Source organism: Beta vulgaris, chromosome 4, assembly GCF_026745355.1.
Source record: "Beta vulgaris subsp. vulgaris cultivar EL10 chromosome 4, EL10.2, whole genome shotgun sequence".
In the NCBI taxonomy this organism is placed as follows: Eukaryota; Viridiplantae; Streptophyta; class Magnoliopsida; order Caryophyllales; family Amaranthaceae; genus Beta; species Beta vulgaris.
Window position 1 is genome coordinate 29,441,242 of NC_079205.1, and position 16,717 is coordinate 29,457,958.

Sequence of the window (16,717 nt, forward strand, 5' to 3'; positions counted from 1 at the left end):
ACCCATGAATGTTTGGAGTAAATTCGCAAAAAAGTAAGGACCATTCACATTCTTCAATTGCTCGGACATCCTGAAGTAATTGTCTACTAAACCCTGCAGACAGCGAGATCAAGTTGATTATTTAATTAAGATATTAAACATAATAAACATATATATGTGTCCAAAACCACGAGGTTAATGTTCATATATTTGATGTTCATGAGCAAAATATTCATTGTCTGATAGAAAACGGAAAAACAATAAACACCATATTCAGTTGTCTGATAGAAAACGGAAAAACATAATAGGAGCCTTGTTAAGAACTTTGCCTCATTTTGTTTTGGAGGAAAATATCTTTCCCCCATTTTCCTTTAATTGGTTGGACAAGGAATTTAAAACTTAAAACTAATGTAAAAAATATGAATGTAAACCATTTTCCTTTGTTCTCTCATTACCAATTTACCAACGCTCCATTTTCACATTCTTATCTTAATAGTTTTACAACTAACCTAATAAAGGCAAACTAATTTTATTTGTTTTTTCATGAAAATATTTTCCATGAAAGATATTTTCAATTAAACTAAATATTTTCAATTTGAATGAGCCTGGAGATTAGTTTTCGTTAATTGACAATGTAGGTGAATAATAATTAACTTGAAAATTAGGAAAAGATAAGCAATTGAATTTCCAAGCTTGTGAAATTTTGTATCGGAATTCGGAAGCAACTGATATTGAAATAGATTATGCTTGGTATTGATGACGGCGAAGTAGCTCGATTAGATGGTTTTGATGTTCTATTTTTACAAAGGGGCTGGAATTTATCAAAACTGTTAATAAGTCTGCAACAGATTTTTTTGTGAGTGGGGTTGATGCATAAACCTATCAATTGCTTCATAGGTTAAGGATCTTCTGCCAATTGCCTGTTGTATATTGTTGCACAAAATCATGATTAAAATCCTCACTAACTACAGGTCATTAGTGATGTCATCCAAAATCAATCTGGCTTCTTTGCAATTCTTTTGGCCATTGATCTTATGAAGGATTAGTCCAGAGCTCACATGCTATTAGGTGATTGATTAAAGTTTTCAGAAGGCTTATAACTTAATTGAATTCAGTATTTTTCAGAAGGCTTATAACTTAATTGAATTCAGTATTTGAGAAACTGCTTTGAAAGAGTTTCGTTTTCCTATGCAATATATAAATTGGATTATGACTTTGTAAGTAGTGTTTCATAATCTATTGTGGTGAATTGCAAATCATATGTTCTTATCTTTAAAAAAAACAAAGGGATTGCAGCAAGGACATCCATTTATCTCCATTTTTTTATTTGGTTAATGTAGAGATATGAGCTTCAACACACCTTAATAGAAAAAATTATATTGGATTATGATTTTGTAAGTAGTGTTTCATAATCTAGCTAGTCTGGTCAGGTTTTGGATAAGTCTAACATAATAGTATGTGCGTCAATGCCAATCTCGCCCCGCAAGGGATAAGTGTATCCAACTCGTGTCCTGTATGCGGGGGAGATGATGAGCATCTGTAACACCTCTTTCATTTTTGCATTTGACGCATGGCACATGGATTACCAAGACACCTAGAATTCTATCCCAAGTAAATGGCCACAACTGCCTTCTTGAATGAATAATTGTTTGGATTATTTACGTTAGGAAGGAGAATGGCCCCAATAGCTACATTTTTTTTTTTTTTGAGGGGAAAAGCATGCTACTATTACTCCATAAATAAGGAATCCATCAAAACATAAGGAGCCACCTCCAGTGGAGCGTGGTTCTCCCATATCTGTTCAACCTCAAAAGGGATTAGTTTGGCTAGATTATGAGCCACAGAATTGCCGTAACGATTAACATGTGACCAAACAATTGAAGAAAAACTAGAGCAAACAAATAAAATATTATGTAGTACAAGGTCTAAGTCAGAGAGATAAATAGCATGCTTGGAGTGACGTTTTATCACAGATTGACAGTCCGATTCCACAATGAGTTGTTGGATCCCATAGCGAGCACCCAGACGCACCGTCATCTCTAAAGCCTTCGCCTCAGCCACTTCCACCGGCCGATGAGCTCTCACCCGTCGAGTCGCAGCAAAGAGGACCTTTCCACGGGAGTCGCGGGCTACGGTTCCAAGGCCAATCCATCCGTCAACCGCCATAGAAGCATCCGCATTCAGTTTCACAACACCATCAGGAGGGGGGAGCCATATACGTGAGCTACCAAGGTTGGAGGGAATACCCGCCCGGTGATAGGCCCCTGCTTCATCCACCCATCTATCAACTCGAGCCATTAGGATAGAAGGAGGAGTAGTTGTGTCGTTAAAAACGATAGAGTTCCTATCACTCCATATACCCCATGCGAGATAGGCAGCTTTGACTCGTAGCTTAATATCACACCTTCGCCAGTTCACCAAACTTTCACACATGGCGCTAAAAGGACAGCAGCCTAATTTTTTCCACACCACAATCGGTCCACACAGGCAGAAGGTAAGGGCAAGAAAAGAGAGCGTGTTCTTGAGTTTCTGCTAGACCGCAGCCGCGAGGGCACATATTATCGTCCACCATGTGACGATGTTTGAGCAGGTCACGCACAGGGAGAGTAGAATTACAGCAGCGCCATAGAAAATGTTTAACCTTTGGGCTCACATTCAAACCCCAAATCTCAACCCAATCTTGATGGAAATTATCCAGATTTCCCCCCTTCCCAATCATATAAGCCGTTTTTACCGAATAGCAAGCATCTTTTGTGAAAGCCCAAGTAAGTTCATCCTTTATTTCAAGAGAGCTAAGGGGAGTTCCCAATATACACCTGACATCTCTTGCGTTAAAAGAAACTTCAATGGCTGCAACATTCCACTCCTTGCGGTCAAAATCGATCAAGTCACTGACCCAAGTAAGTTGATCGACCCGAGCACTAGTAAGGAACCTACCTTCTTCATCAACCACCCAGGGATCATCCCATAGATTAATCTGTGAGCCATTACCCACTCTCCATACTACACCCTCTTTGAGAAGGGCTTTCGAACTCCAAATACTACTCCAAGAGTAACTGAAAGAGTGGCCAAGAGAGGCTCCCATAAAATAACAATTTGGGTAATATTTTGCTTTCAATACCTTTGCTAGAAGAGAATTAGGCTCGCGAACTAACCTCCAGGCTTGACGCCCCAGTAAAGCATCATTAAAAACTTTTAGATCCTTAAAACCCATGCCACCCAAACATTTTAAAGTGCACATTGATTCCCAATTCTTCCAGTGGATCTTTCTCTGAGTTGCAGAACTTCCCCACCAAAATCTGGCCATAGCAGAGTGAATTTTCTGAATAATGGTGCTAGGGATCTTATAGACTCCCATGAGATAAGTTGGGATCGCCTGGATAACAGATTTCAGTAAAACTTCCTTCCCCCCTCTCGATAGAAGCCTCTCTTTCCAACCTTGGAGTTTCTTCCAAATTATATCTAACAAAGAGTCAAAGATGAGCTTTTTTGACCGCCCTGAGATAGAAGGGATACTAAGGTATTTTTCATGACTAGCCACCTGTCTCATGTTAAGAACATTCACCAACTCTTCTCGCTGTCTGATACTGACTCCTTTACTGAAAGAGACCTCTAATTTTTCATAATTAATTTTCTGCCCGCATGCAAGCTCGTATTTGTTGAGAATATCAACTATAACAGTACATTCCTGAATAGAGGCTCTGGTAAAGAGTAAACTGTCATCTGCAAAGAAAAGGTGAGAAATTTCTGGACCACTTCGACTGGCCTTTGCTCCATGAATCAATCTTCCCTGCACTTTACTCTGAATCATTTTAGAAAAAGCATCAGCAACCAGGATAAATAGATAGGGAGATAGGGGGTCGCCCTGTCGAAGGCCTCGAGCGGGGGTGATAGAACCACAAACACCTCAATTAATGATAATGGAATAGGACACCGACGAAACACAGTCCATGATCAAATTCACCCATCTACCGTCAAATCCCATAGTCAGAAGTAGTTTACGGAGGAACCCCCACTCCACTCTGTCATAAGCTTTGCTCATATCCAACTTCATAGCCATAACACCTTTCCGATTCTATTCCGATATTTCATAGAATGAAAAATCTCTAAAGCAATAAGAGCATTGTCTGTAATGAGTCGCCCAGGAATAAAAGCACTCTGATTCTCAGACACAACAGCAGGCAAGATATCTTTTAATCGCATCACAATAGCTTTAGAGACCAATTTATAGATTACATTACACAAGGCAATAGGCCGAAATTCAGATGCCTTATAGGTGATTTGACTTTTGAGATAAGAGCAATGTTAGTATGATTAACACAACTAGGGGAGGTAGTGCCATGTAAAATATCTCTAACAAAAGCATAAACATCATCACCTACGATATGCCAAAAACGCTGATAAAAGATTGCATGCATACCATCAGGCCCCAGAGCCTTGCAAGGATGCATCTGTTGGAATGCGGCATAAATCTCTTCCTTCGAATAAGGCATACGAAGCTTATTATTAAAAGCATCAAAAATCACCGGATCAATATACTGAAGGACATCATTCAAGTGCAAATCATAAGGGCTAGCCGATTCGAAAATCGAAGCGAAATAGTCGGTAAAGATGCTTTCCACTTTCGGTCCATTCTCACAGCACATACCCTGGTCGTTAAAAAGCCCTTTCACATAGTTATGTTTTCGCCTTTGAGATGCCTTATGATGAAAATATTTGGTGTTCCTGTCGCCATCCCGAACCTCAGCAACTCTCAATCTCAAATACCAGTACGCCTCATGTTTTGTGTGAAGATCATCATGAAGATGTCTTTCTAACTCCAAACGCCTAGTAACATAAGCATCCGAAATATTATTCTGGTGGATTCGGCCCAACTCCTTCTCCACCTCATCAATTTGTTTACCCAGCTTCCCAAATTTCGCACCACTCCATTTAACAAGCCGTTGGGCCATTACAGCAATGCGCCTCATAAGATGATCACTGGAAGAGCAAAGCCACGAGGATTTCACAACTCGAGTCAAGTAGCCAAGATGTTTCGAAGTGCCACCGCTTATTCTTACTTCTAGCCCTTCGGTGTGAGCTGGAACGAAGAATGATGGCAGAGTGGTCCGATTTATATCGGACCGAGTGTTCAACACCAGTGTGAGGATACAAGGCAAGCCATGCAGGGGAACAAATGAACCTGTCAAGCCGTTCTCGAATACACGTGGAAGAGGAAATGCCACGATCCCGAGTATGCCAAACTCCTATGTAACCAAGATCTCGAAGGACAAGATCATCCATCATTCCTCTAAAATTTCCCATCTCACGCCGGGGTCGAGATGAGCCACCTTCCCTTTCTTCATTATTGCTTAGAATTTCGTTAAAATCGCACCCACACAGAATAGGGAGAGAAGTATCACCAACAATATGACGGATGAGAGTCCAGGTTTGATGCTTCTCTTCCTCTTTTGCCCATCCATAAATACCAACAAACCTCCATTTCTTATTACCGTCGTCCACATCACCGCAAATATAATGTTGAGAAAAAGAAACCAGAGAAAAGTTGACATCTTCCTTCCAATACAAACAGAGGCCCCCAGCTATACCCCTGCTAGACACCCCAAACGCATTAGTAAAACCCAAATGACTCTTCAAAGCTTCTACTTCCGCTTTATTAATCATTGTCTCAGATACAAAAACCAAATCCCGACTATAGAATGTACTCCATCTATGGTGCTGACGAACTGATCGAGGGTTGCCCAACCCTCGACAGTTCCAACATATCAGATTCATAATGCTGGGCGGGATTGGTCAGGACCAATCTTCGCCAACACAGAGGAGTACGAATCAGTAGAGATGCTCCGCTTTGAACGCTTCCCAACACTCTCAGTTTCTTCATAAACCATAATATCATTCTCAAAATGCCCTTTCCCAACAGTACTAACAGGGTCCATATCCATACTTTGGGCTGACCCTTTTTCGTCCATTGAAGCACGAGCCAATCTCTTCCAGGAGTGGGCCTTTGAAGATGTGGCTTTCTTCACACTTGAAAAAACAAAAGGCTCAGTAGTCAGAGAGCCCACCTCAGGTGGATGGCTTAAAGAATTATGGGGACCCACATCAAGAGAAGCCATTAATTCCCCCTGGGAGGGGACCATGACAAGTGGAGCCATTGAAATCACCTCATTAATATTTTCCTGCACCCCAACATTGATTGATGTGGAAAGCAAAGAAGTCCCCTGTGAGGGAGCAATGTCTGACAACTTATTGGAAGTTGTTGCTGCAGCCAACGCCAAAGCTCCTTCCACATTCTATGGAGCAATCATATCACCTGGGGGAGATTTAACTACAGGCAATAATAAGGGCCTACCCTCTTCTTCGAGCCTTTTCTTCTATACAGGGTCCTCCGCAAACAACACTTTCTTGCAATTCTTGAATTTATTATCTTCCTCCAACTCCTTCGTCCACCCCATTCTAGGCGTAGCTTTCAACCCCAAATGCCATCCCATTTTTTCACACCTATCCTCCTCTACCACCTGTTGACAATCCTTTTCAGCATATCCCATTATCCCACACGCCAAGCAAAAGAAAGGTAAACGCTCATAAGCAAAGTCAATTTGGATCTCCACACCATTTTTGTCCCTAATTTTCCGAAACCGACGCAAAGGTTTGTTAATATCAAGCATAACTTCCACTCTTCTATACCTTCCAAAACCTAACACATCTTCTTCTATATCAAGAATCTCCCCCATGTTTCCAATTAGGGCTCGGACAATATCATTCGAACGCATGTCAAAAGGTAAATTTTTTAGCCTAATCCAGAAAGGGGACTGGAAGAGAGTTACCTGATCCGGAGGTTCATCACCATCAGCCTCTTTGAGTAAAATCAATATATTGTCAAAGCACCAAGGTCGCCCATCAAGGACTTTCATCATATCATGGCAGTGAAAAAATTGAAAGGTAAAAAGATTAGGGCGCAAAACCCTAATGACCAAACTATGAATTAGGGCCCAGACTGTAGTTATGGTCCATTTAAAAGCGTCGACATTGAAGGAACGCTCAGTCAGCAAACGTCCCAATAGTAAGAGTGAGACTGTGTTAGAGGGGTTAGGGTTAAAAATTCCAACATCAAGAACATCATCTTCTTCAGTGTCTATGTGTAATTTGGAAGCGAAATCTGAAATCTCCTCAGCCATGGCTGAGGAGCGCGGCTGCCGCGGCGGAGAACGAACCAGGGTTAGGGAAATCTTTCGGGGGGGAAGAGAGAGAATCCTGTCTTTCAAGGGAGTAACTGATGCAATTAATTTGCCCCAATTGCTACCTTTATTGGCACTTCATAGGGCATCTGGTGTACAAGGGTGACCATGTCTTTATAAACGTTATAGCCACCCGCGAAGGTGTTCGCCAACATGTTAATGAAGGTTTACATCAACACTAGATCTACAATATATACTAATCCCACAAACACACTTGGACATTCTTCGTAGATCAGAGCCCCTTTATTTCGTTGGGATTCATAGTGGCTAACATTGGACAACATCAACAGAGATGTTACCTCAGATATTGATATGGACGCAAAGGCACTTGTTATCCATGAACCTATTTACTTGATCATGGACACTCTAGGGTTTGAAATCAAGAGTACGAATCAAGTCTTGGCTTGTGTGGTGTCATGGAACATGGATGGCGTGGGATGGAGTGAAGAGGAGTCCTAGTTCTGTTAGGATTACTTCTTACTTGCTACATAGAATCCTAGATCTGTTAGGATTGCTATGTTATTATTATTATTATTATTATTATTATTATTATTATTATTATTATTATTATTATTATTATTACTATTATTATTATTGTTATTATATATATATATATATATAAATATAAATATAAATATAAATATAAATATAAATATAAATATATATATATATATATATATATATATATATATATATATATATATATATATATATATATATATATATATATAATAGATTTTATAGTAAAATAGGATAAACATGTGCTTGTACATGATTATCTTTAGGCGTGTGTTTTAGGATAGAGTTAGATTAATTCTTATCTTGTTAGTTTAATTCTTATCCTAGTTTTATGTTTATCTTTATTCAAATTTGTACGCTATATAAGGGGCATTTATTTCAGCAATAATACATAGATTATTTTGAGTTAAAACTTGTGATTATTTGCTTAATCAAACCATTACTAACTTTTCAAGATTGTTAAGTTCTTAGAGTTAAACATCTTAAATTCAAGAGTGACTTTAAGAGTGTTTAGATTCTTTTATTCAAGTTTCAGGAGTGATCTTGAATGAAGAAATATCCTTTTGGTTCGACTATTATACTTGTTTGTTTGAGTTCTTGAAGTCTTTTCTTCAAGATTCATATTCATACTCGATTATTAGGTATATTGGTTTAGTAACCATATTAAGTGGTATCATTTTTCCAGGGAGGAGAGGGTAGAAATGATTCTCTTTGATCAATCAAGATCTAAGGGCATCAACAAGGTTCGAAATTTGTAATTGGTTCGATTACTACAACAACTTATAGACTCGATCTTTTGCTACCAAGACTTAATCTTGACGCCTCAAGATTGTTAGAGCAAGGGTTAAGAAGGGTACATCCAAGAACCAATCTTTCACGTCCAAGATTGCATCTTTCACATCCAAGATCCATTCTTTAAGTTCAAGAAAAGAGTAAAAACCACCAAAGAACACTTAACCATGGAATTCGAGATGGATAAGCTTGCAAAGGCTATGAGTGCATTAGCACAATCACAAACTGAGTCACAAGTTCGACTCACTGAGAACACCAATACCATGAATAGTATTGGTAGCAACATGAGTAGGTTGGAGGCGCGTATGGATGCCCTTGCAACTATCATGACCAAGAAACTTGATCCTAATAGTGCAAGCTATATAGGCGTAAATTTAGAGGAAGCATTGGATGAACGTGAAGAAAGCTCATCAAAAAACACATAAAATGATGATCGTGGCTTGAAGCTAGATGACTACACTGGGGATAGTAGTCTAGAAGATTTGTTGGAGTAGATCCGACAACTAGAAAAGGTGTGTGACTATAGAGGCTTTGATGACAAGAAAAGATTCAAGGTTGTTTCCATTAGACTCATAAAATATGTTGGGATATGGCTCGAAAGTTTAAATGCACAAAGGGCCAAGAAAGGTAAGACAAAGCTGTGTAGTTGGGCAAAATTAAAAGAAAAGCTCAACGAAAAATTCTTGCCTAATGATTATGAACAAAAACAGTTCATAAGACTCACTACCAGAAGCCAAAATACACTTAGTGTACATGAGTACACCATGGAGTGGAGAAACCTAAGGTGGTCGTACCTAAGGAAAAGTTTGAAGAGATGAGAAAGTGTTTCAAGGGTCAAGGAAGGGGACATATAGCAAGCAATTGTCCTACCAAAAGAGCCCTCACCATGAAGCAATACTTGGCTTTACAAGAAGAGGAAGTTGTATATGACTTCATCCTTGAAGAAGAGCAACACATAGGGGAAGAAGAAGAAGAAGAGGATGCTTTTGCTAAGGATGATACAAGACTAATAGGAGTTATAAGATGCTCCTTACATGTCGACCATACACCTAGCATGGAGCAAAGGGAGAATCTCTTCCACACTAGATGCAAGGTAGGGGATTATACATGTAATGTGATCATAGATAATGGTTCTTGCACTAATGTGATTGCATCTGAAGTTGTGTCGAAATTAAATCTAACTACAAGGACAAACCCTAAGCCTTACAAGTTGAGTTGGCTTGATGACAACACTGGCATGAGAGTGAATAAGCAAGCGCTAATTGCATTCTCTATAGGGGAATATAAGGATGAACTATGGGGTGATGTTTTACCTATGAGTGTGTGCCATCTTTTACTTGGTAGACCATGGCAGTTTGATAGAAAGGTCATCCATGAGGGAGCTTCTAATGTATACTCAGTGTTGGTTGGCTCTAAGAGAGTTCGATTGCAGCCCCTAGCTCCTCATTCACTGGCGCCAAAACAACCACCTAAGACACCAAGTTTCTTTCTAAATTCAAGGGAGTTCGATCAAGAAGTGGAGGAAGAAGGTTGTGCTTATGCCTTGGTTGTTAGACATGCTACCACAAGTATTAAGACTCCTAACAATGAGAAGCTTGAAGCATCAATGAAAGAGTTTGCAGATGTCTTTCCTGAGGAGTTACAACAAGGACTTCCACCCTTGAGAGGTATAGAACATGCTATTGATCGTGTACCTGGTGCCCCTTTGCCTAACAAGCCTGCTTATAGATGTGATCCAGTGGCTTCGAGGGAGTTGCAACGCTAAATTGAAGACCTCACTGAGAAGGGTTATGTGAGAAAGAGCATGAGTCCATGTGTTGTGCCAGCTTTACTAGTCCCTAAAAAGGATGGTACATGGAAGATGTGCATAAATAGTAGGGCAGTCAACAACATTACAGTTAAGTATATGCTTCCTATGCCTAGATTGGAGGATATGTTGGATGAGTTACATGTTGCATCAATCTTTTCTAAGATTGATCTTCGAAGTGGCTATCACCAAATGAGGATAAGAGAAGGGGATGAGTGAAAGATAACATTCAAGACCAAGAAAGGGTTGTATGAGTGGATGGTCATGCCATTTGGCTTATGCAATGCGCCAAGTTCATTTATGAGGTTGATGAATGAGGTTGATGAATGAGGTACTTCATCCTTTCCTTAACAAGTTTGTGGTTGTTTACTTAGATGATATCTTAATCTATAGCCACAATGTGGAAGAGCACTTGTTACATTTGCGAAGCCTCTTCATGAAACTAAGAGAACAACAACTCTATGGTAAGATGGAGAAATGTGAGTTTCTAGTACCTAGAGTGGCATTTTTGGGATACATTGTATCACAAGAAGGAGTTCATGTTGATCCTGAGAAAGTAAAAGCAATTTCATCTTGGTTAGCACCTAAGAATGTGTCTGAATGTCGAAGCTTTCATGGATTGGCATCATTTTATAGGAGGTTCATTCGAAACTTCTCTTCTATCATGGCACCTATCACTGAGCTATTGAAGAAAGGAGAGTTTACTTGGACTTCTTTAGCACAACAAGCATTCGAAGATATCAAGGGTAAGTTATGTTGTGCTCATGTTTTAGCACTTCCAGATTTCCACTAGTTGTTTGAGGTGGAATGTGATGCAAGTGGAGCAGTGATTAGGGCTGATCTATTGCAAAGAGAAGCGTCTAATTTCGTATTTTAGTGAGAAATTGAGTGGTGCTAAGCTCAATTATTCTAACTTTGATCGAGAATTCTATGCTGTTGTACGTGCCTTGGATCATTGGTCACACTATTTATGACCAAAACCATTTATACTTCATTCTGATCATGAAGCTTTGAAGTACATCCATGGACAACAAAAGCTCAATCATAGATATGCTAAGTGGGTGGAGTTTCTCCAATCTTTCACATTTTCTACAAAGTACAAGGAAGGTAAGGCAAATGTGGTGGCAAATACACTATCTAGACGTTCCTACTTATTGATAATTATGGATGCACAAGTTTTAGGGTTCGAACACTTGAAGGAACTATACAAAGAAGATGCTGATTTTGGAGAGAATATGGCTCATCCCGAGGGTCTATATGTGGTTCATGAAGGGTTCTTATTCAAGGGAAACAAGCTATGTGTGCCTAAGTGTGGCGTCAGAGGTCTCCTAGTAAGGGAGGTCCATAGTGGAGGTGTACGTAGCTGGTCATTTTAGAGTGCAAAAGACTCTTAACACTCTTCAAGAGAATTTCTATTGGCCACACATGATAAAAGATGTTCACTTGGTGGTTACACATTGTGCTACTTGTCAAAAGGCTAAGAGTACCTTCCATAAGGGTCTCTATACACCTTTACCAGTCCCTCATCAACCTTGGGATAGTGTAAGCATGGATTTCATAGTAGGGTTGCCTCGAACTCAAAGGGGGGAGGATGTCATAATGGTAGTTGTGGATCGTTTCTAAGGGTGAGCACAACCGGGTACCCAGTAGAATTTTATAGACCCAGACTCGGACCCAGTGGGTATTAAAAATCTGGAATTGGAATTGGTCAAACCGGGTCCTAAATTTTGGACCCAGACCCGGACCCAGTGGGTACCAGGTCCAGAACTGGGTACCTAGTTGTAAGTTTAACGACATACTAAGATGAGCCAATTGAGCTATAAAATTTTAAAAAAAAATTAAATGGGTCTAAAGGCTTACTAAGTACTAACTTTTAACTTAACAACTATTATCCTATTACCAATTCTATATGAGTATATGAAAAAAACCAATTCTAAGTTCCAGGTACCCAGACCTAAACCCGCTCCAATCGGGTACCCAGAGCTGGAATCGGTCAAACTGGGTACCCACCAGGTACGGGTCCGACAAAATTCTACCCAGAATTGGAACCATAAGCAACTGGGTCCAATTTTTTGGACCCAGACCCGGACCCAGTCGGACCGGGACCGGGTCCGGACCCGGCAGGTCCATATCAGGTCCGGGTACCCGGAATTTCTGCTCACCCCTAATCGTTTCTCTAAGATGGCTCACTTTGTTCCTATGCACAAGACTGATGATGCAACACATGTAGCTGATTCATACTTTAGAGGGATCATTAAGCTACATGGAATACCAAGGAGCATTGTATCTGATAGGGATTCTAAATTCCCATGTCATTTTTGGAGGTGTTTGTGGCGCATGGTAGGTACTAAGCTACTCTTTATTACTAGTCATCACCCCCAAACAGATGGCCAAACTGAGGTCACCAATCGCACTTTGGGGTCTTTACTAAGAGGTTTGGTGAGTAAGACACAAAAGGATTGGGACATCAAGCTTGCTCATGTAGATTTTGCATACAATAGGGCACATTCATCTACTACATCTCATTCTTCATTTGAGGTAGTGTATGGTGTTAATCCCTTTCTCCCTATTGATTTTGTTGCTATGCTTAAACATGACATACATACGGATGCAAAGAAGAGGTTGGAAGCATTTCACAAGACTTGTGAGCAAGTAAAGGCAAGGATTGAGAAGAAGAACATCCAATACAATGCAAGACAAGGGCTAACAAAGGGCGCAAACAACATAGGTTCAAGGTTGGTGATCTTGAATGGATACATTTGAGGAATGAAAGGTTCCCTAGCAAGAGGAAGAATAAGCTCATGCCTTAAGCAGATGGTCCATTTGAGGTAATTGGAGTCATTGGAGATAGTGCTTACAATATAGACTTGCCAGATGAGTTTGGAAATGTGAGTGCTACTTTCAATGTGGGTGATCTATCTCCTTACTATGATGATGAGAATTTGAGGGCAAATTCTTTTGTGGAGGGGGAGAATGATATGGATCAAAGGTACTTGTTATCCATGAACCTATTGACTTGATCATGGACACTCTAGGGTTTGAAATCAAGAGTAAGAATCAAGTCTTGGCTTGCGTGGTGATATGGAACATGGATGGTGTGGGATGGAGTGAAGAGGAGTCCTAGTTCTGTTAGGATTACTTCTTACTTGCTACATAGATCCTAGTTTTGTATATATATATAGTAGATAGATTTTATAGTTAAATAGGATAAACATGTGCTTGTACATGATTATCTTTAGGCGTGTGTTTTAGGATAGAGTTAGATTAATTCTTGTCTTGTTAGTTTAATTCTTATCCTAGTTTTATGTTTATCTTTAGTCAAATTTGTACCCTATATAAGGGGCGTTTATTTCAGCAATAATACATAGATTATTTTGAGTTAAAACTTACTTGTGATTATTTGCTTAATCAAACCATTAATAACTTTTCAGGATTGTTAAGTTCTTAGTGTTAAACATCTTAAATTCAGGAGTGATTTTAAGAGTGTGTGGATTCTATTATTCAAGTTTCAGGAGTGATCTTGAGTGAAGAAATATCCTTTTGGTTCGACTATTATACTTGTTTGTTCGAGTTCTTGAAGTCTTTTCTTCAAGATTCATATTCATACTTGATTATTAAGTGTATTGGTTTAGTAAACATATCAGATATGCATTCAAATTGATGAATTGTGGGACAAACATACTAAACTTAGAAGCTTCGTATATATGGATCGTATGTAGGGGTGAAAGTTATTCGGATATAATCCAATATCCAATCCAATCTGAATTAGTAATTCAATCGGATTCAAACTGTGTTTGGATTGGATTCGGATTGAGATTTTTCAAAAAATTGAATTTTCGGATCGGAATGGGTTGAGAGTAATTGGATCCAAAAATCCAATATAACCAAATAGCAATATGCATTGTATTATGTATCTGGATTGGGGTTAAGTACTTAACTGATTTTTTTTAAAAAAAAAGCCTAATCCATAGCCTAATAGGCGTATCACTTCAACTCATCCCCTCAAAGTCTAACAACACTTAATTCCTCATTTCCTAAATCTACAAGGCTGCTTTTGTGTTTAATTTGTTTTATCGAAAAACTAGAGTTTTAAAAAAATTGGATTTTCGAATCGGGTCGAATTTAGAGTATCAAAATTCAGATTGGATTTGATCGGATTGAAACTCTAATTGGATTGGATTTAGATTGGAAAATTGAAATCCAAATTTTGTTTGGATCATATTAGATTAGGTCCTAATCCAAATCGTACACTGAACTTTCACTCCTAATCGCATGACCTCAAAGCCTACCCATGACAGTTGGGATAAGTGTATGCAAGCCCACTTAGCCCTTCCAACAAAACTTCAGGCAACCCCTCAACCTCTAATTAGGGCCCAACAACAAACTACACATATCCATTGACATAAAATCTGACTTAGAACTCCTCCTCCAATACCTCACTGCAGTATTAGCTAATGATATAACAGTTAAGTGGGCTACTAACCATATTCACCAGATAGTGCAAGGTAACAAAAATTTCAAGGGACATGGTCAAACAAGCACACGACACATCAACCTTTTGTCAGAAATGCTTGATTCTTTTACATAATATTTAATTTATGTTTGTTTTCTTCGATGTCAAAAAAATATATTTGTTTCTTCTCTAATCATAAATGAGTTATACTTCACTTCTAATACCAAGGCCCGACCTTAGAGCGGGGCAGGCAGGACACTCGCCCAAGGACTATAATGAAGTTTTTTTAGTCTTTAGGAAAAAACAAGAAAAAAAAAAAAGAAATGCATTGGAGAGAAAAAAAAAAGAAAAACCTTTTCCCCTGTTCTTGCAACTTCCTCGTTTTCACGCCTCACTCTTTGTCTTTCAGCCAAAACCCAAACGATAGTTCTGCTTCTTCTTCTACCTCGTCTGCTTCTTCAATCTTCACTACCAATTATGCCCTTCCCTAAATGAAATAATAAATTTCTACCAAATCCTCCATGAAATCTCTCTTTTCCTAATAATTTTCTCCCAAAATCCCTTGAAAATTTAAAATATATTGTTCCCCAATTGTACTCTTCATCATACCATGAGAAGAACAAATTCGAGTATAATAGTTCGCTTTTACCTCCACTGTATCTCACAATTCATCAATGACGCCATTAGTGTCACTTTTCAATTTCTCGTAACTTTCACAAGGCTACAATTTTTTTAGGTATGCTATAAAAATAGCAAGAGGCAATTTTACATTGTCAATTGGCGATTTGTGGTACTTGGATCATTTTGAAGCATCTTTCTAGGTTTATAATTCTAATCTCTTTTTTGTTTTCGTAATTTGTGTTAATTGTGCTAATCTTAATTTGGTATTCTGATTTTATATTTGCTAATAATGTGAGACTGGAGACCTACTTCGTCATCGATTAGTAACTTTAATTTTATATAAAATTTCAATTTCTGATAGAAAACAATAATTTTATTCTTGATTTTTTTATATTCTTTTTTGTTGTCAGGTGAAAAAAATATAGCTTTCATTTTAGGGTTAGGTAATAAAAATATTAAGCTTTTAAATTCTGATGGACAACAATATTACATATAGATGCTTATATGATATATTATCACCTATATTGCAAATGCTATAATTGGGAGGAAAAACTTATAACAAATGTATATATATATATATATATATATATATATATAATATATATATATATTATAATATAATATATATATATATAATATATATATATATATATATATATAAGTGAGTTCATATGAGAATGCTTACTTACGTGAGAAATGAGAATGAATTTTATGTGATACAACTCTTATGAATAAGTGATGTAACTCTAATGAAAAAGTGATGTAACTCCACAAAAAAGAAAATTAGAAAAAAAAAAATTCAAAAAAAAAAATTTTTTTTTGGGCTCAAAATGTTTTAGGGTGGTATAACTCTAATGAACAAGTGTTGTAACTCTAATCCAATCGTGTGGTTGAGATTCATTCTCATTTCTCATGTAAGGAGCATTCTCATGTGATCTTGCCTATATAGGGTTGGGCTCTAATGAAAACCCTCTTATGGCGAGAACCGTGAGAACCACTTAAAATGAGCAAAAATTTCCTAAAATAAGCAAAAAAAAAAAAAGAACAAATGAGCATAAACATAAAATGAGTAGAAATATTAAGTTATCAAAAACGTAAAATGAACCAAAATGTAATAGAAGAAAAATGTAAAATGAGCATAAAAAAGTTCAATGGGAAAAAAACAAAATGAGCACAACGTAAAATGAGCAAAAACGTTGATAAATGAGCATAAAATTGTTAAATGAGCAAAACCATAAAATAACTGAAACAAAAAATGAGCAAAAATATTATGAAATGATCAAAATCTTCGTAAAATGAGGAAAAATG

The 16,717-nt window shown here is 38.1% G+C and overlaps 1 protein-coding gene across 1 annotated transcript; it reads right to left on the reverse strand.

Annotated features, from left to right (window-relative positions):
- Positions 1-1,707: 1,707 nt before the first annotated feature.
- LOC104907491 (uncharacterized) lies at positions 1,708-2,412 on the reverse strand. The gene has a single exon (XM_010696426.1). The coding sequence runs from the start codon at positions 2,410-2,412 to the stop codon at positions 1,708-1,710; it is 705 nt and encodes a 234-aa protein (XP_010694728.1).
- Between the last annotated feature and the right edge of the window lie 14,305 nt (positions 2,413-16,717).